The sequence below is a fragment of the Sus scrofa genome, chromosome 17 (genome assembly GCF_000003025.6).
Source record: "Sus scrofa isolate TJ Tabasco breed Duroc chromosome 17, Sscrofa11.1, whole genome shotgun sequence".
NCBI lineage: Eukaryota > Metazoa > Chordata > Mammalia > Artiodactyla > Suidae > Sus > Sus scrofa.
Genome location: NC_010459.5, coordinates 25928124 through 25953916, shown reverse-complemented (window position 1 = coordinate 25953916; position 25793 = coordinate 25928124). Strand labels below are relative to the sequence as shown.

At 49.6% G+C, this 25793-nt stretch overlaps 1 protein-coding gene across 2 annotated transcripts in view; it reads left to right on the top strand.

Annotated features, from left to right (window-relative positions):
* Window positions 1–20174, top strand: part of BFSP1 (beaded filament structural protein 1) — a 33198-nt gene extending 13024 nt beyond the window's left edge. Inside the window, exons 3-9 of one of the 2 annotated variants that reach the window (XM_021077954.1) lie at window positions 1367–1462; window positions 5190–5282; window positions 10836–10943; window positions 12402–12622; window positions 15239–15324; window positions 18724–19322; window positions 19670–20174. In XM_021077954.1, the coding sequence (XP_020933613.1) occupies window positions 1367–1462; window positions 5190–5282; window positions 10836–10943; window positions 12402–12622; window positions 15239–15324; window positions 18724–19322; window positions 19670–20017 (1551 nt within the window). In that variant the 3' untranslated portion in view covers window positions 20018–20174. Of the gene's footprint in view, window positions 1–1366; window positions 1463–5189; window positions 5283–10835; window positions 10944–12401; window positions 12623–15238; window positions 15325–18723 lie in introns of both variants that reach the window. The other variant, XM_013985099.2, reaches the window with a different exon arrangement.

The window sequence follows — 25793 nt, the reverse complement described above, 5'->3', positions numbered from 1 at the left end:
GAGAACGTGGGTTCAATCCCTGGCCTCACTCAGTGGGTTAAGAACCTGGCGTTGCTGTGAGCTGTGGTGTCGGTTGCAGACGTGGCTCAGATTTGGCGTTGCCGTGGCTATGGCGTACGTAGGCCAGTGGCTGCAGCTCCAATTCGACCTCTAGCTTGGGAACCTCCATATGCTGTGGGTGTGGCCCTAAAAAGACAGAAGACAAAAAAATAAAAGTTAAAAAAATAAAGGTTTCAGAAGCTCCCTGGTGGCTCAGCAGGTTAATGATCCAGCGTTGTTACTGTTATGGCAAAGGTTTGATCCCTGGCCCTGGGAACTTCTGCATGCTGTGGACATGGCCAGAAAATAAATAAATAAATAAATAAATATTTCAGTGTTAAGGGAAAACTATTTCTCAGTCTTAGAAACTCAACTCACAGATGATAAGCTATAAGATAGAGAACAAATACAGGTGGAACTTAAAATTTAAGGTTAATTGTATGTAAATATACCCTAACTTTCCCCCTAATCTTTCTAGATCACGTTTTCTCACCCCTGGTGATATTGACATTTTGTTATTTATTTTGATTTTTAGGGCCACACCTGGGGCCTGTGGAGGTTCCCAGGCTAGGAGTCCAATCAGAGCCACAGTTGCTGGCCTATGCCTCAGCCACAGCAATGCCAGATCCCAGCAGCGCCTGCGACCTACACCACAGCTCACAGCAATGCTGGATCCTTAACCCCCTGAGCGAGGCCAGGGATCAAACCCACAACCTCATGGTTCCTAGTCGGAGTTGTTTCCACTGTGCCACGACAGGAACTCCACCACTGACATTTTAGACTGGAGAATCTTTTGTTGTGTGTGGTTGTCTTGTATATTGTTGGATATTTAGTAGCATTCCTGGCCTCTACCCAGTTGATGTCAGTAGTGACACCCAAGTGGCGACAATTAAAAATGCCTGGAGATTGTGCCAAATGTCCCCTTGGGAGGCAGAATCACTTCCTGCTGAGAACAGCTGTTCTACACCAGGTCCAACAGGCTGACTCCACCCTTTGCTAGAAATGCAGAATCTCAGACGCACTCTCAGACCTACCAAACAACAATCCACCTTTTAAAATTAATTAATTAATTATTATTATTTTGGCTGCACCCACAGCATTCAGGAGTTTCGAGGCCAAGGATGGAACCCATGCCACAGCAGTCATCAGAGCCACAGCAGTGACAATGCCAGATCCTTAACCCACTGAGCCACCAGGGAACTCTAACCATCTGCATTTTAATAAGACCCTGCATGGTCCGTGTGTTCAGACACCCAGCTGATTTCACACCCAGGCCCAGTGCCTCTCAGGGAGACCTCTCCATTTGTCTGTGTGACTCTCGTTGCAGGAAGCGGATGAGGCTCTATTGCGAAACCTGCGCCTTCAGATCGAAGCCCAGTTTCTGCAGGACGACATCAGTGCGGCCAAGGACAGGTACAAAAAGGTAACCACGACCCTGCCAAAGCCCTTCCCTCCAGAAAACCAGTCCAGGGTATTTGTGGCTGGATAATGAGATGGCTGGAGTGAGCTGCCTCTTGTGTGCATTGAGGGCCCTGGGTTGGTTGCTGGTCAGCACTTAGTGAGCCAGGCATGCAGAGGAGGGTGAGGCAGTGTGTGTGTGTGTGTGTGTGTGTGTGTGTGTGTGTGTGTGTGTGTGTGAGCATGCGCACGTGGGGGGGGGCAGGTGTTGGGTTCTAATATTTGTATAGGACATTATGGTCCACAAATGTTTGTATGCAGGTCAATCTTGGTCAAGCTATAACCTGTTAATTGGTTTAGCTCAGAAAATGGAGAAAATGCAAAAAGTGTAATTTTTTAAGCCTCAGATAAGGGAACACATGGCATCCAAGAACCTCCGCTCGTGTAATGCTATGCTCTGCCCCCAACTCCACCATCTTCTCATAGACCTCACTCTGGGGGGGCCTTGATATTCTGGAAAAATCCAAACCTGAAGCTGTGTAACCAAGGGCCAGTAACCTAAGCTCTCTGAGCTTCTCTGTCTTCAAAATGCAGATGCCAGACTCAGCTTCCTGCACAGCTGTGTTAACTGAGCCTGGCAGACCTGTGGGCCTGGCCACGCCCCTCGGGCTGGCCTGTCCAGTTGGGCTCTGGCCTCCCTCTAGCTGCCATTATCTGCTTCTCTGCCTTAGGACCTTCTCCGGGCAGTGGAGGGCAGCTTGGCCTCACAGGAGGTACTGGGGAATTCATGCCCCTGGAATGGCCTCAGCCAGGGACGGATGGATAGGTGAACACGTACCCCAGTTCCCGCTCGCCTGCTGTTATGAGAGCCCCACTAGGCTGAGATTCCAGTGCCCATGGGTGACTCGCTGATAACGCTGTGAGTTATCTCGGCTGCCTTCCCTTCCCTGTTTCACCTCCCCTCTGTGCTCATGTTTCCTGGGATCTGTGCCCAAGCAAATAATTTGCACCCAGATCCTTCCCTGAGGGTCTGTGTCGTGCTCAGCTGGTTGTTATCACAAAGTACCACAGACTGGGTGGCTTCTGAGTAACAGAAATTCATTCCTCTCTTGGAGTTCCCGTTGTGGCACAGTGGGAACGAATCCAGCTAGGAACCATGAGGTTGCGGTCTGATCCCTGGCCTCGCTCAGTGGGTTAAGGATTCGGCATTGCTGTGAGCTGTGGTGTAGGTTGCAGATGTGGCTTAGATCCTGTGTTGCTGTGGCTGTGGCTGTAGGCTGGCAGCTGTAGCTCTGATTGGACCCCTGGCCTGGGAACCTCCATATGCTGCGGGTATGGCTCTAAAAAGCAAAAAAAAAAAAAAAAAAAAGAAGAAGAAAAGGAAGGAAAAGAAAAAAAGAAATTCATTTTTCTTCAGTTCTGAAGACTGGAACAGGGAGATCTAGGGCCATCGGGTTGGGTTCTGGCGAGGGCCCTCTTCCTGGCTCGTAAATGGCTGCCTTCTTGCTGTGCCCTCACTTGGCTTTTCCTCAGTTCCTTTGTCCAGAAAGAGCAAGTGCCTCTTCTTACGAGACCACTAACCCCACGCCGAGGGCCCCACCCTCATGACCACACCTAGATCTAATTATTTCCCAAAGGCTCCGCCTCCAAATGCCGTCCCTCCGGGGGGAGGGACTTCAGCATAGGAATTTTGGAGGGACACAACCTCCCACCTATAACCGGCTGCCTCTGGGGAAATGCAGACTGAGGCAATATGAGGTAATATAGGCGAGGTACCTGGTGCAACGTGTAGCTGGGCAGGGCTCTGCCAACGTTAGCGTCTATTCCTATCTCAGTGGGTACCTGCTTCAGCACCACAGGAGGCCCCTGCTCTGCACTGAAGGGATGAGCCCTCCCTTCTTTCCTCCAACTTTCCATCAGGCCCCACTTCTTTTCTCCTCTCCACCTGCCTTCTTGCTTCTGCTGTACTTTTCAGGAATCCTGGGAGCAGTGCTGGGGGGCAGCTTCTAAGCAGCTCAGAAAGCATGCTTCAGGAGTTCCCGTCATGGCGCAGTGGTTAACGAATCCGACTAGGAACCATGAGGTTGCGGGTTCGGTTCCTGCCCTTGCTCAGTGGGTTAACGATCTGGCGTTTCCGTGAGCTGTGGTGTAGGTTGCAGATGTGGCTTGGATCCCGCGTTGCTGTGGCTCTGGTGTAGGCCGGTGGCTGCAGCTCCGCTTGGACCCCTATCCTGGGAACCTCCATATGCCGTGGGAGCGGCCCAAGAAATGGCAAAAAGACAAAAAAAAAAAAAAAAAAAAAAAAAAAGCATGCTTCAAGGTCTTTTATTATAATAACAATAATAATAATAATAATAATAATAATAATAATAATAATAATAGAGTCAGAGCTCACACCATGAAACTTCCATGCCTTATCTCACTGGATCCCAACAGCAGTCTCTTGAGAAAGTGTCTTAGGTCCCCTATTGGTGGAGAGCTCCCAGGGGGAGGGGGAGGGGAACAGGATGGCACAGGGGGCAGGGCCGAGCAAGGCTGTGGCCTCAGTGGAGTCTAGCCTCACCCGATCTCAAGATCCCACGGGGGACTCTGGAGCATTAGTTACAGCACAAGTTTGGCCCCGCCTTGAGGTGAGAGGGCTTGCTTTTTGTCCTCCTGTTCCTGCAGGTCTTTGGTCCAGGCTGGGGATGAGGTGGGACTGGGGGCAGTTTTGTAGCTTCCTGGACAGGTCAGGCCAAGGGCAGTTCTCTGTAGAGGCGCAGCTGGGCTGTGTCATCAGCCCTCACGCACGGAGATGGGCACAGGGGCTCTGCTGGCCAAAGGGATCACCTCCTCCGGATTGTTGTCCCTCTTTTATAGAAGAATCTGAGTTTTAGGAGGTTTAAATAGCTTGCCCGAGGCCACTGGCAGGTAGGCAGTGATTTAGTCCAGGCCTGGATGACCTAAGCCCGTCCTTTGAAGCACTGCCTTGTTCTGATGTCAGCAAGCATCCTTTGTAGCTGCCGTCGCCTCTTTGTCCTCCATCTCTGCTCTGCTGTCCTAACCCTGCCATCCAGGGCTCTGTGGAGACAGCAGCAAAGCAGCTGTGTGACCAAAGGAAAGGTGGAATAAACCAAGCCTCAGTGTATTCACTGGTCCCGTTGTTTTTGTGAAAGTTAAAGGTTAATTGCCCTCTGCACCGATCATGGTCTGTCCTATTTGTGGTGCTAGAACACATGAAAGCATTCCTCCGGGGTCACCTTGTCCTGGAGGGAGAAAATCAGGTAGCTCAATTTTTTTTTTTTTTCCCCTGGCTGCACCTGTGGCATGTGGAAGTCCCCGGGCCAGAGATTGGACCTGTGCCCCCACAACCATCCGAGCTACTACAGAGACAACACTGGATCCTTAATCCACTTACTGCACCACAGTGGGAACTTCTGGGCAGGTCACGCTTTTTTTTTTAATAGTTAAATTAAAAAAAATTTTTTTTTATTTTTTGCTTTTTAGGGCTGTAACCGCGGCATATGGAAGTTCCCAGGCTAGGGGTTGAATCGGAGCTGTAGCTGCTGGCCTCCACCAGAGCCACAGCAACATGGGATCCTAGCCATGTCTGTGACCTAAACCACAGCTGACAGGAATGCCAGATCCTTAACCCATTGAGCGAGACCAGGGATCGAACCTGTGTCCTCATGGATGCTAGTTGGGTTTGTTCCCACTGAGCCACAGTGGGAACTCCTCGAGTTTTAATGAGAACACTTTTCTTCCCCCAACAGAATCTTCTGGAAATTCAGACCTATGTCACCATCCTGCAGCAGATCATCCAGACCACCCCGCAAGCAGCCGCCATAACAAGTGGGATGAGGGAGGTAAGAACTGGAGCCCAGGCTGCAGGGAAACTGCACTGGGGACTTGTCTTGCAGCCCCATGGGCCCCAGGTAACAGCAACCCAGGAAAGGGGTTCAGGTAAGACGTGAGGGGCCCGATTGGGTTAACTGTACATTCACACTTGAAGTTTGCTCTTCTGCTCTTTTAACTCAGACGGTGAACACTGATATTTAGACATCTGAGGACATAAACTGTGCCTCTGACCATCTTCTTAGGTATTTCCTCTTGAGGATTATAAGCTGTTCTTTCTTGCCTAGTTTTTTTTTTTTTTGTGTGTGTGTGTGTGTGTGTGTCTTTTTGGGGCTGCCCCGGTGGCCTATGGAAGTTCCCAGGTTAGGGGTCGAATTGGAGCTACAGCTGCTGGCCTACGATGCCACAGCAGCATCGGATCCGAGCTGCATCTGTGACCTACACCACAGCTCATGGCAATGCCCGATCCTTAACCCACTAAGCGAGGCCAGGGATCCAACCCTTGTCCTCATGGATACTAGTCGGGTTCATTAACTACTGGGCCACCACAGGAACTCCTCTTGCCTAGTTTTAAAGAAACTACCAGACTGTCTCCTAAGCATAGAGGCATTGCTGCCTCCCCAGCAGCAACGAATGGGAGTTTCTGTTGCTTTGCTGCCTTGCCCCAACTGGGCATGTTGGGGTTTTGCTGCCTGCTATTCCGATAGCTATGTTGTGTCTGTCACTGTGCTTTTAACTTGCATCCCCTGATGTCTAATGATGTTGAGCATCTTTTTTTTTTTTGTCTTTTTTTTTTAGGGCTGCACATGCAGCATATGGAGGTTCCCAGGCTAGGGGTCCAATCGGAGCTGTAGCTGCTGGCCTACACCACAGCCCCAGCAACGCCAGATCCAAGCCTCGTCTGCAACCTACACCACAGCTCACAGCAACGCTGGATCCTTAACCCACTGAGCAAGGCCAGGGATCAGCAACCTCATGGTTCCTAGTCGGATTTGTTTCTGCTGCGCCACAATGGGAACTCCTTGAGCATCTTTTCATGTGCTCGCTTGTCATCTGCATATCTTCCTTGCTGGACACTCCACGCAGGTCTTTTTGCCACCAATTTTTTTTTTTTTTGTATTGGGCTGTTTGTTTCCTTCTTCCCCTTATCAGTTTGATCATCCTTCTGAATTCAGAGAACCTCAGACAACTGGGGACTCTGTTTTCAAGGTCAGGGTCTGCTAATGGTGATCAGAGTCCGTGGCATGCAAACTGTTGGGAAAGAAGAGAGATTACTGAGGCCGATTTGTTAAAAACTGGGACTCGGATGGAGATCCTTATTCCCCATATAATGTTCCAGATTCCTTCTTCATTTAGCTCTCTGGCAGCTTAGTAGGATAGAGACATATTTTTTCCCCTAATGTGGTTGATGGGATTCTGTGATGTGTAAAGAAACTGAAAAGGATGCAGATGAAAACAAAAATGTCACATATCCTTTCTCCAGAGGAGTGGTCCAGGGTTTCATGGACTGTGAGCAGATAAGATTCTGGGTTTTTCTGCAAGGATAACTTAGGACAGACGTCTGTCCAAGCCCACACCCTGCAGAACTGGTGGGCTAGGGTAACTGCCTGCTTGATGTTTATTTATTTAGCCTATTTTTTTTTGTATCAAAGCTAAAGAAATCCCAAAACTTGCTTTCAGAGACACTTTTGAACCCTGCCAAGTAACATCTAAGAGGCAGGGGAGTCACTATTTTGGGCCTTGATGGGGACATTCTTGTCCACGTTGCTCACCAGCCGTCATTTCAGGTTCCTGCTCTCCTTAGTTCGTGTAACTGGGGTTGTCACTAAAGCCTAAAAATAGCTTGTCCTAAAGCGTTGATTTCTTTGTCAGAGATTTCTTTCCAGATTCTTTCTTCCTCCCTCCCCTCTTAAAATTTTTTATTAGTGTATAGTTGATTTACAATGTTGTGTCAATTTCTGCTATATAGCATAGTGACCCAGTCATATATATATGACTGGTATATATATATACCTTTTTTTGGGTCATACTATCTTCCATCATGTTCCACTCCAAGAGACTGGATATAGCTCCCTGTGCTGTACAGTAGGACCTCATTGCTTACCCATTCTAAATGTAATGGTTTGCATCTACCAACCCCAAACCCTGTCCATCCCACTTTCTCTCCCCTCCCCCTTGGCAAGCACAAGTCCAGACACCTTATTTCTATTTTGCAAACTCATCCCCCCCTCGTGGCATATGGAGTTCCATGGCCAAGGATCAAATCCGAGCCACAGTTGTGACCTACAGCACAGCTCTGGCAATGCTGGATCTTTAATTTACTGTGCCTGGCTGGGGAGCGAACCTGCGTCCTGGTGCTGCAGCGATGCAGCCCATCCCGTTGCATCACAGCGGAAACTCCCATTTTCCCCTTTGATTCGAAGGTGTTTTATGTCGAAGCACACTTTTGCAGTCATCTGTTCCTTTGTAACCCAGTTCTTCTGAGCTGTAGGAATGCAGAGAGGTCTCAACTTTGATAGTGTCAGTGATGATCATTGATCCTCAGCATCACCCAGGAGCTTGAGAAAAATGCAGACTCTTTGTTCTACAGCAGAAATGGTCACAACACTGTAAATCAACTGTACAACTTTAAAAAATGAATGGAAAGGAGTTCCCATTGTGGCACAGCAAAACAAATCCACATAGTATCCATGAGGATGTAGGTTCAATTCCTGGGCTTGCTCAGTGGGTTAAGGATCCAATGTGGCCATGAGCTGCAGTGTAAGTTGCAGATGTGGCTTGGATCCTGCATTGCTGTGGCTGTGGTGTAGGCTGGCAGCTGTAGCTCTGATTCGACCCCTAGCCTGGGAACTTCCATATGCCTCTGGTGCGGCCCTAAAAAGCAGAAAAGAAAAAAAAGGAAAGAAAAATGCAGCCTCCTCTCAGCCCGACCCCTAGCAATCCCACTGAGTCAGAATCTGAATTTTAGCAAGATGCTCAGGGATTTGTGTGCCTGTTAAAAAACATTTGGAATGTATCACGTTCTTTATTAATCTCAGCTTAAAAATTCTACATACAAGCAAAGTGGTTGCTTTCCGATTTGCTCCATGACTCTTGTTACTGTCCTAGAAAATTTCAGTCATGTTTGCATAAAGGATGTAATTAGCGCTGCTTCCTAGGAGCACGGGGTCAACATGTTCCCGAAAGCATAACGTCAGTGCCCTCCAGCCCGAGGCCACTGTGACACCCCTGTGGTCAAATAAAGCGGGTTTATTATTCCCTGTGGGAAAGGAGGGTGCACACTGGGGAGGAAGGATGTGTGACAGCTCCAGGCCTGTGATTTGGGGGACCAGGGAAGGTAAGCAGGCCCTGCAAAGGGCTGGGGGCTCTCGAGGGGGCTGGTCTTACGACTGAGTATCTCCATCAGAGGCTGAGAAATAGAGTGAGACCAAGGCTGTGCTTGGCAACTGAGCAGCATCACTCGTGTTAGCGATTGTTTCTGTGGTTCCACTGTGGCCTTTTGGTCCCAGCTCAGATGTTGTAGAGTGGTCTTGTTGCTGTCTTGTTCCCCTGGGATCCTGGAGTGACATCTTTGGCTGTTGGGGTGGCATTGGCTCTAAGTTTGTAAGTATGGAGTGTTGTGGCGGGGTGGGGGCGGGTTAGTGCCAGCTTCCAGCTGCAGGGCCATCTTCCTTCCTCTTCAGTGAGTATCCAAGGGGAGGGTGTCCTGGGGGCCAAGCCCCTCGGGGGGCACCCTGTGGGCAGTCCTGGTGGGGGATGAGGGATGAACAGGAGCTGGGCAGCACCCTGGAGAAGGTTTGCCCTGTGTCTGCCTCCATCCTGAGGAAAATCTGTGCATCCTCCATGCAGTGGTACCGGGACAGGACATGAGTCCCCTCCTGCTCCTGGCCACCCCCTCGGCTGTGTCTTTGAGGCTGGGAGGTGGGAACTGAGGCACAGAGAAGCCAAGAGGACAGAGACAGAGGGAGAAACAGACTGAGAGACACAGGGGGAGAGAGAGACCTAGAGAGACTAAGAGAATGCATGTCTCCAGCGAGAAACTCAGGAATAAACGAACCATTGGGGAGGTCCTTCCTGCGGCTCTGTCCCCAGGCCCACTCTTCATCCTGCACACTTTGTCTTACTCTTGCTTTCGCTGCATTGTCTTGTTGCTCTGGCCACTTTGCAGGTGGCTGGAAAACAGGTGGCCGGCAAACAGGTGGCCATGAATGTGGGCATGGCAGGTAGTACTTGTGTTAGACTCTGTGTCAGAGGGTGCTGGTCTAGGAGTATCTGTTGTGGCTTAGGGGTAATGAACCTGATTAGGATCCATGAGGACGTAGGTTCCATCCCTGCCCTTGCTCAGTGGGTTAAAGATCCGGAGTTGCTGTGAGCTGTGGTGGAGGTCACAGATGTCACTCAGATTTGATGTTGCTGTGGCTGGCAGCTGCAGCTCCGATTTGACTCCTGGCCTGGGAACTTCCATATGCCTCTGATGTGGCCCTAAAAAGACGAAAAAAAAAAAAAAAAAAAAAAGGTATTTCTGTAGCTGCTAGACCTAGTGGTTTGGATGTTTTTGGATAATGTGGAGAGGCTGGCAGGAATAGGGCACCCCTGTTCTGCGGCATGTGGAGAGGTTGAGGGAGAGCCTCCTTCCTTCCAGAATGTTCCGTGCAACACTGACCCGGGCTTCCCTGCTGGTGTCCCTGTTCTGTGCCAAAGTGGCAGCTCAGCACAGTCTGTGGCTCTGACCCAGGCTGACTGTGCTGTCCCTGTGGACACAGAGCAGAGCCCAGTGAGAGTAATGCCTGAGTTGCCCTTTGGATGGAAGGGAAGAGGCCTTATCCATGGTCCCCCAGCCAGTTTGTGGCATGACCAGGCCCACAGTGCAGGTCACCCGACACCCTCCATGCTTTTACACTTAATGGTACTTATGGTTCAGACTTAGAAGTCAAAGTGAAAGGGCATTAAGTGGCCGTGGTGGGCCCGTCTGAGTGAGCTTGGATGCTGTGACAAATCCCACAGACCAGGCAGCTCAACCAGCAGACTCTTAATTCTCACAGTCTGGAGTCTGGAGGGCCAAGATCACGGGCCAGCAGATTCAGTGCCAGTGAGAACTCTTGTCCTGGCTGGCAGATGCCACCTTTTCGCTGTCCTCATGTGGCCTTTCCTTGGTGGCTGCTTGGAGACAGAGGGGAACCTGATGTCTCTTCCTCTTCATATTCTTTTTTTTTTTTTTTTTGTGGCATGTGGAAGTTCCAGGACCAGGGATTGAACCTGCACCACAGCAGTGGCAACACTCCATCTTGAACCACTAGGCCACCAGGGAACTCCGCCTCTTCCTCTTCTTATAAGGACACTCTTACTGTTGTGGGGGCCCTACCTTCGTGACCTCATGTAGGCCTACCTTCCTGCCTCCAGGCTGTCGCATTGGGGGTTAGGGTTTCAGCCTGTGAATTTAGGGGGAACCTAAAATGCAGAACAAATGAGGGCCCCTCACCTTCCCCCCCAACCCTGGCCCTCGCATTTCCTTGCAAATGTGTGTATGTGTACGTGCACGCAATAGGTCTGGCTTCTCTGTGCAGGAGAAGCTCCTGACAGAACGGGAAGCTGCCACCCTGCAGAATCAGCTGGAGGACAGCCGGGAAGTGCTCTGCCTCCTGCAGGCCCAGAAGGTCGAGCTACAGGCCCAGGTAGGCTCACGCCTTCTGCTTGTATGTCTTATGCAGTGTCACATGCATGCAGAGGGGTGCACACCTATCCAACTTGGTGAATTCTCACAAACTCAACACATGTGTGCCAAGCCCCTGGAGCCAGTAACAGCCTTCTGAGCGGTTGACCAGCTGTCCACACTGAAGGAGGGCTGCCCAGGACGCAGGCCTTTCTGCCGAGACTGGAAAAGTCCTGAGCTAATGGGGACAGTGGGTCCCGCTAATTCTCAGCCCAACAAAGGTTTCCCCTTGGGCCCTTTTGAGTCTCTGCCCTTCTGCCACCAAGTGTAGAGTTGTGTGACAGGAAAGTGAAAAAAGTCGCATGTTAATTGGAAAGTGTGACCCTCCCCCAGGTGTCATTTCTCATTAAGGTCCATTAGCACCATCTGCTGGTAGGTTTTAGTAAGACATGCAATTTCTTCTTCCTTTTTGAAAACATTGGACCTAAAGCAGTGTGGGGACATTGGTGGACCAGGCAGGAGGTCTCCCGTCCTGGTGCGGCTCACTGTGAGACTGTCATGGGTTCCGAGGACCATGCTTTGCAAAGGCCAGCCCTACAACTGTGCATGAACACTTATCTGTCACTTAGGCATTTCTTGCAAGGCCCATGTGAGGTCCGGGAACACTGAGCAGAGCCTGGCATGGCTCCTGGCCGGGCTGCCCACAGCCCAATGGGGAAATAGATATAAACCAGATGGAAACAATCCAAGTGGAAACAGAAACCCTCGCTCAGGGTGAAGTTCAGGTTGCCTCGAGGCCTGCACCTTCCACCTGCCTCTCTCCCCACTATCTTCTCGGCTGCTGTCCTGGAAGTGACCTTGGGCCATCCGTGGGCTACTCTCCTCTCCTCTCCCGATCCCTCCTGTGGTTCTCAGCACCTGCCCTTCTGCTGCTCACCCCTCTTCTTCGAGTCCCTTTGCTTCTGCAGCACCCAGACCGGCCCCACCTCCTCCAGGAAGCCTTCTGTGATGCCTGGGCTTCCCTGTGGGCTCCAGGATACCCTGGGTTTGTATCTGTGACCAAGCCGCCTCCACCACTGGACTGTGGCTCCTGCTAGGAAGGTCTGCGACTCTTTCTCCCACTGTCAGGCTGGTGCAGGACGGTGCCTGATGCCCATTCTGAGGTTGCTCCTGTTGGAGACACCTCATTAGTCCACTTTGAGCTGCTGAAAGTGGGACTTTTATTGTTTTCCCTGAACACCCCTCCTTCTGATGAACTGTGGAGTTCCCTGGTGGCCAAGTGGTTAAGGATCCGGCATTATCACTGCTGTGGCACAGGTTTGGTCCCTGGTCCCGGGAACTCCCACATACTGTGGGTGTGGTCAACAAACAAACAAACCAGAAGAACCTGGATCCACTGAGTCCAGGTCCTCCCTGCTGAGTCTGGGTCTTAAGGGAGAGGATGGGATGGGTTTCCTTATCGCTGTGTCTTTGTCCACAGACAGCAGCCCTTGAACAAGCTATTAAAGATGCCCACCTGTGTTACGATGATGAGATTCAGCTCTATAACGAGCAGATTGACACCCTGAGGAAGGAGATCGAGGAGTCAGAGAGGAGCCTGGAGAGGTCTTCCTATGACTGCCGCCAGCTGCTGGTCGCCCAGCAGACCCTGAGGAACGAGCTGGACCGATACCATCGGATCATTGAGAACGAAGGCAACAGGTGTGGTCACAGCTGGGCACGGCCGAGGCAGTGCGCCCACCTCCATCAGGCCACTTATGTGTTCCTACATCTTTGGAGCATGCCTCCTGTGTGCCAGCTCTAGGCAGTGGGGATGTGGCGGGGAAGGAAACCCCAGATCCATGACCCCGTGGAGCTGGAATACTGTGGGGGAGGCAGAGGAGGAATGGATTTATGATGGGGAGTGTGGCCTGGGACAAGAGCTGTAGGGTAAACTGTGGCAGGGAGGAGGGGAGTGGCGGCGGGAGTCATGGTGGGAATGTTTGAAATGTGAAGTAGGGTGGTCAGAAAGGCCCTGTGGAGAAGTCCTCTTCTGGCTCCATGGGCCTCTGGGGACATAAATGTCTTAGCAAAGAGAGAATCAGGAGCCATCATTGAGATGCGGCAGGTGACGTGCTTGCATTGTACCTGTAACTTGACTAGCGCTCAGAGGCATTGGTGTTGTGACTGCTGCTGCCATCGTGGCTTTGAGCAGCTGGTTGGGTCAGTGATGTGACTGTCAGCAGGCTGTCTGGTCTCCTCCAGGTAATGGAGCTGTGGCTTCAATTCTACTTGGGATTTGTCTCTGTCTGTGTGTCCATCTCATCATCATTCATACCTGCATCTATATTATCTACATCCTCATCATCTACGCCTATGTCACCTACATCTACACCTCCATCATCTACATCTGCTCCTCCATCATCTGCATTATCTATACCTACATCATCTATATCTGCACCTATATCATCTACATCATCTACGTCTGCATCTCCATCACCTATGTCATCTGCACCTCCATCATCTGCATTATCTGCACCTGCATCATCTATATCTTCACCTGCATCATCTACATCTGCATCTCCATCATCTACACCCCCATCATCTATAACTGTACCTACATTATCTACATCTGCATCTCCATCATCTGCGTCATCCACACCTCCACCATCTACATTATCTGTACCTACGTCTTCTCCATCTGTGCCTACAGCATCTACATGATCTACATCTGCACCTCCATCATCTGCATTATCTACATGTATACCTGCATCATCGACACCATCTACAGCTCTACCTACACCTACTCTACATTATCTAAGTGTACATCTACATCATCTATGTCTACCCTGTATCTACACTTAGGTCTGCATCTGTATCTGCATCACCTACATGTGTGTACAGCTATACCACGTCTACACCACGTCTGCACTTACATCATCTACACCTACTTCTACCTCACCTACATTTATATCTACATCACCTACACCTGCATCACCCACACCTACATCATCCACATCTACACACAATCCCTATACTTACACCTGTATCCATGTCTGGATCATCTGCATGTCCATATACTCCTGCATCTACATTTTCTACACCTACATCATCTCTTTCTACACCTGTACTATTTACACCTCCACCTACATCATCTCCATCTATGTTCTATCCACACCGACATCTGCATCATTTACATCTCTCATCTACACATACACCTGTATCTACATTCTCCATAGCTACACTCACATCTGCATCACCTAAACCTAGACCTCATCTATAGCTACATCATCTGTATCTATATCATCTTCATGCCCATGTTCACCTATAGCTACATCTCTATTATTTATATGCACACCTACACCTGTATCCATGGCTGCATTGATGCCTATATCCACATTCATATCCAAAGATATTCAGAGAACGGATTGAGCTGCTTCATATAAGGACTCTGATTCTCTATTAAGTTGAGATTCTTTGATTGCATCTTGCTTATTATTTGGATTTAGGTGGAGTTAAAAGAGAAGCACCCAGGTGTTTTCCACAGGAGCACTTCCTTCCCTGAGGCTGTCTTGGCTGCACGTGCTCTAATGTGTGGCAGGAAAAGCAAGGTTTTCTTTTACTTTCTCTAGTTATGGTCAACGTATTGTGTAGAACTCCAGATTATATTTATGTCGCAATGCTTCATGCATGTAGGTATAAAAATACGTCTTGAATTGGCATTTAAACATCCTTGTAAAACATGTTTGTTTCATAGGCAGGGCTTCACCAAAACTGGATACCTCTTTTGTTGGTTTATGTAGAACTCCCAATTTTGGTATTCACGCTGATAGAAATGTTGCAGGCATAGAGCAAGGACCTTCTGAATACTCTTAGATTCACCAGCCGTTTACATTTTATCTCAGTTGCTTGAACTTACTGCTCTGATTATATATAACAATTTTTTAAAAAACAAGTTGGAAGTGTCATATCCTGGTTGCCCTAAATAGTTCAGCCTGACCGGCCATTCTTTTATTTAAACCCTCCCCCTGCCCCGCCACAAATAAAACCTCTGTTTAACAGAGAAGGGGCGTTTTTAAATTAGCAACTTCTGCTTTACAATTTTTCTGTGTTTCACAATTTAGGACTTGAGCCCAAAGAAAAGATTATTTCCTTTCTGTTGTCATGCAGAGTGTACATGCGTTTCTGATTCCTGAGCAGCCAGATCTAGAGAAAGAAAGAAATGGATCTTTCTCATTTTTGCTCTCCATTAGAATCCCTCTTGCCCCCACCATCTCTTTGGCTCAAGGAATAGAGATGGTGACTACTGACCACTCTCTTTCTGGTTCTTTTTGCCAGACTGAGCTCTGCCTTCATTGAAACACCCATCACACTGTACACAGCGAGCCATGGAGCCTCCCTCAGCCCTCGGCACGGTGGGAAAGGTAGGTTCCCAACCCTGACTTCTGCTATTTTCTGTCCTGGGAAAAATGGAAAAAAAACCAAGTGGCTTTCTCCCTGAACTTAACCTTCAGGCTTCCTTCCGATCCATGTGGAAACTCAGTGCTTTCTGTGAGGTCCCCTTCTCTCCCTCACTGATGTGCGTCACCAGGTACGGGGTGATGGAGCCCCAAAATTTATGACGAGAAAGTCAGACGGGGGTAGGCATCCCAAAAATGCCTTCCCCGAGTATGAGGCATTTAACTGGGGAGAAAAATAAAATGCAATTCAGCATTTACTTCAGCAAGAAGTGAATATTGAATCGTATCTATCTCCCCCCATTAAATGAATGATTTTCTTTTTCCTTTTTTTTTTTTTTCTTTTTTCTTTTTAGGGCCTTATCTGCAGCATATGGAAGTTCTAAGGCTAGGGGTCAAAAAGGAACTGCAGCTGCTGGCCTATGCCACAGCCACAGCAACATGGGATCTGAGCCATGTCTGTGACCTCCACCACAGCTCATGGCAGCACTGGATCCTTAACCCATTGAGTGAGGCCACAGATCAAACCCATGTCCTCATGGATACTAGTTGGGTTCTTAACCTGCTGAGCCACAACAGGAACTCCTATATGAATTTTTTTCCTTTTTTTCTTTTCGGCCACCTGGCAGCATATGGAGTTCCCGGGCCAGGGATCAGATCTGAGCCACAGTTGTGACCTGAGCCGCAGCTGTGGCAATGCTAGATCCCACTCTGCTAGACCGGGGATCAAACCTACATCCTAGGGATCAAACCTCCACCCCAGCGCTCCCAAGATGCTGGCAATACCATTGCACCCCAACAGGAATTCCTCAATGAACTTTTTTTTTGTTTTTGTTTTTTTTAGGGCCACACCTGCAGCATGTGGAGGTTCCCAGGCTAGGGGTCAAATTGGAGTTACAGCTGCTGGCCTACACCACAACCACAGCAACACAGGATCCAAGCCGAGTCTGTGACCTACACTACAGCTCATGGCAACGCCAGATCCTTAACCCACTGAGCGAGCCCAGGGATCAAACCTGTGTCTTCATGGTTACTAGTCAGATTCATTTCCACTGTGCCACGAGGGGAACTTCTTCAATGAACTGTTTTATGCACAGGTGCTTAATCTAGTGTCGGGAGCAGAGTATATGCTTCATTTTTGTTCGTTTTCTCTTCCGTTCAAAGCTGAGCAGGAGCAGCTTGCTGGCCAGTGAGGCTTCTTCCTTCAGCGTTTGGTCTCACAGGTTTCATGCTCCCGTGAAATATTGGCTCACGGCACAGTCACCTTGGCCCTGAACAGACAGTGTGTGGGGAGAAGAGAAGCCTGTGATTCTAGTGCCTTCATATTCGAGTGTCTGACAGCTCAGAGGGCTTCTGGAAATGGGGTTCTAGAATCAGAATGTGGCTGCAGGGGCAGTGGTCCCCAGACTCCCAGTGCTGGCTCCAGGGCATGTGGCTGTGTGCAGGGCACTGAACTCACAGGGTCCTCGGGCTTGGCTTGATACTCTGCTGTCGCTGTCTGGGAAATCACCCCCACCCATTTCTTTTTTTTGCCTTTTAGAGCTGCATTTGCAGCATATGGAAGTTCCCAGGCTAGCGGTCAAATTGTAGCTGCAGCTGCTGGCCTACACCACGGTCACAGCAACGCCAGATCTGAGCTGTGTCTGTGAACTATACCACAGCTCACAGCAATGCCGAACCCTTAACCCACTGAGCGAGGACAGGATCAAACCCATATCCTCATGGATATTCGTCAAATTTGTTTCCACTGCACCACAGCAGGAACTCCAATCTTTTTTTTTTGTCTTTTTGTCTTTTTAGAGCCACACCCACGGCATATGGAGATTCCCAGATTCCCTGGCTAGGGGTCCAATCGGAGCTGTAGCCACTGACCTACACAAGAATCACAGCAACGTGGAATCTGAGCGGCATCTGTGACCTACACCACAGCTCATGGCAGCGCCAGATCCTTAACCCACTGAGCAAGGCCAGGGATCAAACCCACCACCTCATGGTTCCTAGTCGGATTCGTTTCCACTGCGCCACAGTGGGAACTCTAACTCCAATTCTTCCCCCTTTTGAACAGGGGACTCTGCCTTTTCCTTTCTCACTGGGCCCTGCAATTGGGCAGCAGGTCCCGCAAGCACCCCCTTCTCCCACATGTGCTCCCAGCCGGTTTCCTTTGACGTGTCCCCCTCCATGTCCCCTCCTCCCCGATGGCCTCACAGCCTGCATCTGCCATTCCTGCTCTCTCTGCCCTGTCACTGAGGGTCAGCCCCACTAGATGCCTTGGCTCCGTGTGTCTTTGACCTCTGGTTAACAATGGGAGGGAGGGACTGGAGAAGACCTTTGGGGTGAAAAGGTTAAAAAACCACTGCATGAGTAAAGCTGGAAGGCCTCAGGAATGAGGCAGGGTGAGATTTTTATGTTTTCTTAAACTTTCCATTTTACCTCTTGGTTGGTCTGAAGAAATGAATACAGCCTCAGGAACAGGGGATGCCTATTCTGAGTTTCCTTGCATCACTTCCTCTTGTTGCCTCAGAAGAAAGGGATGCTGATCAAGGGGTGGTTGTGTTTATTTAGCTTGGGGTGCATGTGGAACAAGGGAGCCACTCCATGGGTTGGTACCATCCCCGAGCCCGAAGCTGTTCTGAACCTGTCAGCGGCCCAGGTGGCTCTGCATCTCTCCTTTGGGGAAGCCTGAGGTGGGAACGGCTCTGTGGGTTGGGTCCCCCTGTCTCGTCTGTGGATCCGAGTGTCACAGGGATGAGCTCAGCGTGGGGGTTGGCATGGGGCAGGGAGAAACCCTTAGCCCAGTGAGTTGTACCCAGGGTGATGGGCACTGAGGGTGCCTTCCCCTTCCTCTGCAAGCCCAGAGGGGCCAAGTGACTTGTCCAGAGCCACACAGTGGCTGTCAGAGTTGGGTGTTCCACATGGGCTGTGGAAGCAATGGACTCAGGAATCTTTCCCTGTTGCTTTTGATCATAAAGTAAACCCCACCCCAGTGCTAGGTATGGGGCTCTGAGATAATCAGCCCATTTTTCTTTTAAAAATTATAGTTGATTTATAATAAAAAATTTTTTAATTAAAAATTTTTTTGTTATAGTCGACTTACAATTTTTAAAAGGGTTAAGTCATTTTATTATTTAAAACAAATTTCTAAAAAAATTTTCTTGTCTTTTCAGGGCTCTCTCTCTTTTTTTCTTTTTACAGCTGCCCCTGCAGCCTATGGAAGTTCCCAGCCTAGGGGTCCATTCAGAGCTGCTGCTGTCAGCCTGTATATACCACAGCTATGCATTTTTCAGCCAATAATTTTCTTCCTCTTTCATTGATGATTATATTTCACTCGTTGTCCCTTCCTTTTTTTTTTTTTTTTCTTTTTTTAAGATCTCGCCAGGGTTGTGCAGGATATAACAACAGCAAAACCAAGACAAAAAGGCCTCCCCAAGAATGTTCCAAGGAAAAAGGAGATTATAGCGAAAGACAAAGCAGATGAAAGTCTGGAAGAGGCACCACTGAGGGGTCTGGAAGACACAAAGCCGGGGCGGGTGGTATTTAAAGAAGAGGAAGAATCTAAGCTTGAATCAGGGGATGAAGGAGTGAGTCTCTTGACCCCGGTAGGGGCGCCGGAGGATGTTCCAGATGGAGGGAAGATAAGCAAAGCCTTTGAAAAACTAGGCAAGATGGTCAAGGAGAGAATGAAGGGCCCCAAAGAACCTGAGCCTCCCCCTGAGCTCTATACCAAAGGGCGGTATGTGCTGGTCTCCGGGGATGCCAACTTCGTGGACCCGGGCTTCTGTTCCTTCTCTGTCCCAGCCAAAGGGGGTGTGGTTGTTTCCAAGGTGGATGACTCTTTGCATCCTGACCTTGGCGTGGAGCCCTCTCCCCCGCAGCCTGAGCCCCCTCTGGAGGACGGACAGGGGCCTCCGCCAGAGAAAGAAGATGCTCTGCAGGATGGACAGGGGCCTCCCCCGGGGAAGGAAGATGCTCTGCAGGATGGGCAGGGGCCTCCCCCAGGGAAAGAAGATGCTTTGCAGGATGGACAGGGGCCTCCGCCAGAGAAAGAAGATGCTCTGCAGGATGGACAGGGGCCTCCCCCGGGGAAAGAAGATGCTTTGCAGGATGGACAGGGGCCTCCGCCAGAGAAAGAAGATGCTCTGCAGGATGGGCAGGGGCCTCCCCCAGGGAAAGAAGATGCTCTGCGGGATGGACAGGGGCCTCCCCCAGGGAAAGAAGATGCTCTGCAGGATGGGCAGGGGCCTCCTCGGGGGAGAGAAGATGGACACCCCCTGCCAAGCACACTGCAGACAAGGGGGTTGAGATAAATGAACAGAAGGGCCCTGGGAAGAAGCAGGATGTTCAGAAGGAGGACGAGGGGGCCAGGAGGCCCTGTCCCATGGTCATGCCTGCTCCAGAGGGACCGTCCACACCCCAGTCTCAAGGGCCTCGGGTCACTTATGGGGGGCCCCTGGGGCCTGGGGCCAGGAGCAGCAGCCTGCCAGCCAGAAGCCCTCCTAGGACGCTGGCCTATGAGAAGGTGGAAGTGATGGAATCCATTGAGAAGTTTTCCACCGAGAACATTCAGACGTATGAAGAGACTGCTGTGATTGTGGAGACCATGATTGAGAAGACAAAGGCCAACAGGAAGAAAGTGGGAGAGAAAGGCTCCGGGGACGCCTAGCTCGTGGGGGGAAACATCCCTCGGGCCGCTGTAGGGACGTGCTTTGCTGTTTTAGAATAAACCTTGCAAGAGTGAGGGTTCTTGTTTGGGTTAGAGCAGACTTGGCCCATCTGACATTGCCAGTGAAGCCTTAATTAAAGAGTTTTCTTTGCTTGCATGTCCTTTGTCTAATTTACAGGGGCCGTGGGCTTGTGGGGGTTGTGGTCCGCCGCGCTCAGAACAGGGATGCCCTGTTAACAGCCATTTAGGAAAGAGACATGCCCTCCCTTGTGGGTCATTGAAAGATGCCTTAGTGGCTCAGAGTCTGGATTTCACACCGACGCATGTTAGTGGATGGCATTGGCTCATTTTCACTGCTTTTCAGGCGTGAGCACGTGGTCGTGTGAGGAGTGTTTTGTTAGAAGTAAAATGATTCAAGGTGTCTGCCTTGGTTTGGGTTTCCCCGGAAGCCGACCCCGAAGCAAGGGTTTGATATAATTTTTCAGGGGATGTGATCTCAGGAAGTGTCAGCAGGGCAGGGACCGTGAGGCAGCCAACAGGAGGTGGGGTACCTGGTGGGTCAGTGCTTTGGGCTGTGGCAGCTCAGCACTGCCCCTTCCCCACCCCGGGAGTAGGGTGCCTCAATTATTCTGCCTGAGGGTGAGGGCCCTGGGGTATTGATCCACCAACTCCTGTCAATCAGGAGGGAGGGCTGCTCCCAGGGCATTGACTTTGGGAAACAGGAAAGCCTTCAGGAAGCGCTAAGAAGTACAGGTCCAGGCATGGAAATACATGGAAATGGTCAGGGTCACGGGGATGTAGGTGGGGCACCAGTGCCACCTGCCACAGTGCAGTATGTGCTGAGTGTCCTTTTGTCCGAGTTATTTAGCATTTCTTACTCAGAGACTGCAATCCTGGATCAGGTTACAAAAAGCAGAATCAAGCATCACTGTGTAGTTCCTTGTTTAGCATTTAGTTAATTAACTAGTCCAAGAGGCATTTATTGAACATATACTCTGTCCCAGACAGTGTGGTGTGCTGCTAATGGGTGTTAACTAATGACCTTAATTACTGAAATATAATATACCATAATATACGTGGTTGAGCATGTTCTGTGCACACATATGCAGGCACATGCACACATGCACTCAGATATTTATGGTGTCACATCCTAGGAATTAGGAATTACTTGAATTCAGAATCTTTATGAAAATTATGTTCCTCTAGGCATCTTTTTTTTCTACTAAATATCCAAAAATAATTTTTTACTTATCAAATTAAGAAATTACTCCTTGGGAGTTCCTGTTGTGGCGGAGTGGAAACAGATCCGACTAGTGTTCATGGGGAGGTGGGTTTGAACCCTGGCCTCGCTCAGTGGGTTAAGGATCTTGTGTTACTATGAGCTGTGGTGTAGGTTGCAGATGGCTTGGATGCCGAGTTGCTGTGGCTGTGGTGTAGGCTGGCAGCTGTAGCGCTGATTTGACTCCTAGCCTGGGTACTTCCATATGCTGCAGGTGCCACCCTAAAAATACAAGAAAAAAAAAGCCCAAAAACAAAAAACAAAAAACAAAAAAAAAAAAAGAAAAAAGAAATGACTCCTTCCTCATGTAGATGTTCCAAAATACATTAAGGGCAGTGAATAAATGTGCTTAAATGGATTATTGCATCTGCCTAAACAAAAGTATCTGGCAAGGCAGCTCCACATTATTAGAGAAAATTGACGGTGTCATAAATTACATCCCATTATTTCTTTGTTAGTGATAATACAAAGAATACTAAATAGAGTCACCTTTCCTTTCAATTTAGAGCTTTACAAAATCTTGCCTTGAATTCATTTGAAGTTTTGACTTCAAAATATGCTTTCACTGTTCTTTCTAAAAAATGAGTGGAGAACCCATCACACAATTTGGAGATACATATAATTTAAAAGATTAAGGGAGAATGATGGAAACCATTAGCTGGAGCCCAGAATGTGCTATGAATTTGTGTGTATATTATGTTCAACATAACAGCCACTGCAAACCTTTTCTTTTCCCCATTAAGTCTTTTGATTTTTTGGACCAAATCCTTATTTTCAAAGGTGGGGGATATTTTGGGAGAGGAAAGGTCATTTTTATATTGTATTTAATCAATGATCAGAAAATGGATTGGGGACCTGTTCTGTGCCACTCATGGCTCTGGGCACTGGGGGATGGCAGAGGACCCTGGACATGGTTCTGCTCTCACAGTCATGACACTCTGTGGGGGAGGGGGAAGAATTTGCACTGAGTGGCTGGTCCTAACTGCAGATAACTAAGTAAGAGACAATCACGCAGGGACAACACTAGGAAGGAGATCAAACAAGGTGATGTGTTTGAATGATGGGGACTTGGGGGGGGGAGTCAAGCGAAGACCCCATGGATAAGGTGACATGTGATCTGCATGACAAGAAGGGCCAGTTGTGTGAGGATCCAAGCGAAGTGCATTGAAGGCAGCAGGAATGGCCAGTGCAAAAGTCCTGGGGCAGAAACAGACTTGGATTTTTCCAGGAGGAGGAATCAAGGGGGTTGTAGGTGGACCATGGAAGGAGGGGAGGTCAAGGCCAGGTGAGCAATATTTCCTGGCAGTATCACCACAACCTGAAAGCCAGGCTCACGGTGTGAAATTTGGAGCTGCCTGCAGTAGACGTTATGGGGTTTATTCAGGCTCTTTTCTGTTCTCCACTCTGCCCCCAAGCCCCACTTGCTTGTTGTCTCACCCGCTCTTCTCTACTTTTTCTGGTTGGCTCTGTTTCCCTCTGGAGAGGTGCAAAATGGGTTTCATTCCTGGCTTTCCCTCTCCCCAAGGTCTCTGAAAACAAGCACTTAAGTTTTGCTAAAAATTAAACACAGGGACTCAGAGAATTCCTCCCAGTAGCATTATTGACCAGAGAAGCCCAGAGTTCTGTCAAGCCCTGAGATACCCGAAGGGCTGGTGCCCCGAATGGCTGGTCCTAACTGCTGTATCAGGGGGTCCTAGCCTCCCCTTCCCTGACTCAGCCTGGAGTCCAGGACCGAGACTTGCCAAAACTGCATCCCCCATCACGAAGCTGTGTCCCAGCTCCCCAGCCCCCTGACCCATTCTCTAAGTGTTCAAGTCCGTGACCAGTAACTGCTGTCAGATCAGCACCCCTGGGCATTGCTCCCCCAGACCCTCTCACCCTTGTTGCTCAGGTTCAATTCTACCCTCCCAGGTAAGTAGGGCAGGCACCTGTGACTTTCTGCCTTAGGGGTCCTATGGCCACAGTGGTCGAGGCCACACAGAGGCAGGGTTGGGAGTGCTGGGCTGTTCATGCTTGTGGGAGCTGCTCTCAACCAGGATGGAGAGGATCAGTGGCAGAGGACCTGGATCCCTCCCCGCTCCACTGGGACAACGCTGAGGCATGTTCTACATAGTCCCCGGTGGGTCTCAGCTCCAGAAACCCGTGAGGAAACCCACTCATCCCTGTGGCTTGAATGGAACTCCTTCCTTCCCTGTCCCCACTTTCCTGGTCCCCTACATAAAGATGCTTCCTTTCAAATAAGTGACTTGGAGTTCCTGCTGTGGCGAAATGGGATTGGCAGTGTCTCTGAAGCACTGGGTTGCGGATTCGATCCCCGGCCCGGCACAGTGGGTTAAGGATCTGGCATTGCTGCAACTGTGGCTCAGGTCTGATCTCTGGCCCAGGAACTCCATATGCCGCAGGCCAGCCAAAAAAGACTTGACCTCAACTGCTTGTCTGAGTTGGCTTCTGGGAGGTTCCAACATGAGATAGCTGGTGGGTAAGTGCCCAGCAGCCCCTCCCCCTCCTCAGGTGGCAGCCCTGGTTTTATACTGAGGAGCCGCTTCTCCTGCATGGGTGACCACCCTGATAGGACCATCAGGGCATCCTGCCTTCCTCTGCGTCAGCAAGCAGGTGTCCCAAACTAGAGCTGGCGTTGGGCTGGGAGATCTGAGTCCAGTGAAACCAAGGCTGTAAGCGCTGATTTGGTGCCCTGATGGGGGAGCTCTGATGCAGTCGCCACTGGCTCCCACCCTGCATCCCCACCCCAAGGCTCCCTCCAATCTCTGTCCTTTACCTGGACTGGTTTAGGGTGGCTTTTCAGGAATTCCTTCAGTTCTGAGAGCCACTCTGCATGCTCTGGACACGTTGCTTCTGTGCTTTCACACTAGACATAGTTGGTCTCTGTTGCTTACAACCCCAGGGATCCCAAAGATTACTGCTGGTGAAGGAGGGTCAGTATGAGGGGACTTAGGGAGGTTTGGGTTAGGTTGGGTTGACCCCCGAGCAGACCCTGGACAAGGTCTCAGGTGCGGGTGGTTCATCAGAGTGGTGATCACAGGAACTCACAGTGTCTTAGCGAGCACCTGCCCCTTTGCTCCAAGCCCGCATTTCTACACTCTGGTGCTGGGGTTGGAACTGCTACCTCGTCCCAGCTTTGCCAGTATCTTCCTGGTCAGGAAGAAGGGACAGGCTGGAAGAGGGAGCCAGGCCCTGCTTCTGGTCTGTCTTCATCGCCCAGAAGGGCAATTTCACCCCAGCAGCGGCAGTTCCTTCCTGGAACAGCTGCTGAATCCAGTTCTCAGTTTTCCCAACATTCTCAGAACCAGCCTCACTCCACAGGGACACTTGCATCAGCTAGTTGAGGCCCCTCCTCAAAGGTCTGGGTCTTCTGGGGCCTGCCACTCGCAGTCATGGTGGTACCCCTCCTGGGGTCCCTCCATGGTCCTATGAGTCACCTTCATTTCATGGCAAGGCTCCCGACTCGCATCGGTATTAGACTGCCTGGTCCCCATGCTACACTAGTGTTTGCTTTTGCCTTTCTGATTAAGAGGGCAATGCTTTTTCTCCTATCCACATTTTTATTATTATGCAGTTTTTTACTTTATAGTCTAAAACCATAAGATGTTGACTATTATCTATAAAAATATTGAACCACGGAGTTCCTGTCTTGGCTCAGCAGTTAGCAAATCCAACTCTGAACCATGAGGTTGCGGGTTCAATACCTGGCCTCACCCAGTGGGTTAAGGCTCTGGCGTTGCCGTGAGCTGTGGTGTAGGTCACAGACGCGGCTCTGATCTGGCATTGCTGTGGCTGCTACAGCTCTGATTAGACCCCTAACCTGGGCACCTCCATATGCCATGGGTGCGGCCCTAAAAAAACAAAAAAAAAAAAAAAAATTGAACCACTATATTGTATACCTGAAACTAATATAATATCATCAGTCAACTATATTTAAAAAAGGATGTTGAGTATTAAATTATCAGTCTAATTCAGGGAAAGATTTGAAATTTTTATTTTTTAAAAAGGAACAATACTGTTCAGTGAAAATAATGCGGGTAATTTAGGTTGTAGATGGGCATGAAATGGAAAAAAGGGAACTATTAGTTCAGAAGAATCAAATAGTTTCTCTCCCCCACACATATATCAATATTTATTTATTTATTTTTGGCTGCACTTGCAGCATTTAGAAGTTCCTGGGCCAGGGATTGAAGCTGCACCACAGTCGTAACCAGAGCTATAGCAGTGACAACGCCAGGTCCTTAACCCACTGAGCCACCAAGGAACTCTTCAATACATCTTTTATACTCAATTTATAGCGCTTTTTTTGGGATTTTTTTTTTTTTTTTTTTTTTTTTTTTTTTTTTTAGGGCCACACGCATGGCATATGGAGGTTCCCAGGCTAGGGATTGAATCGGAGTTGTAGCTGCTGGCCTACACCACAGCCACAGCAACGTAGGATCTGAGCTGGGTCTGCAACCTACACCACAGCTCATGGCAATGCTGAATCCTTAACCT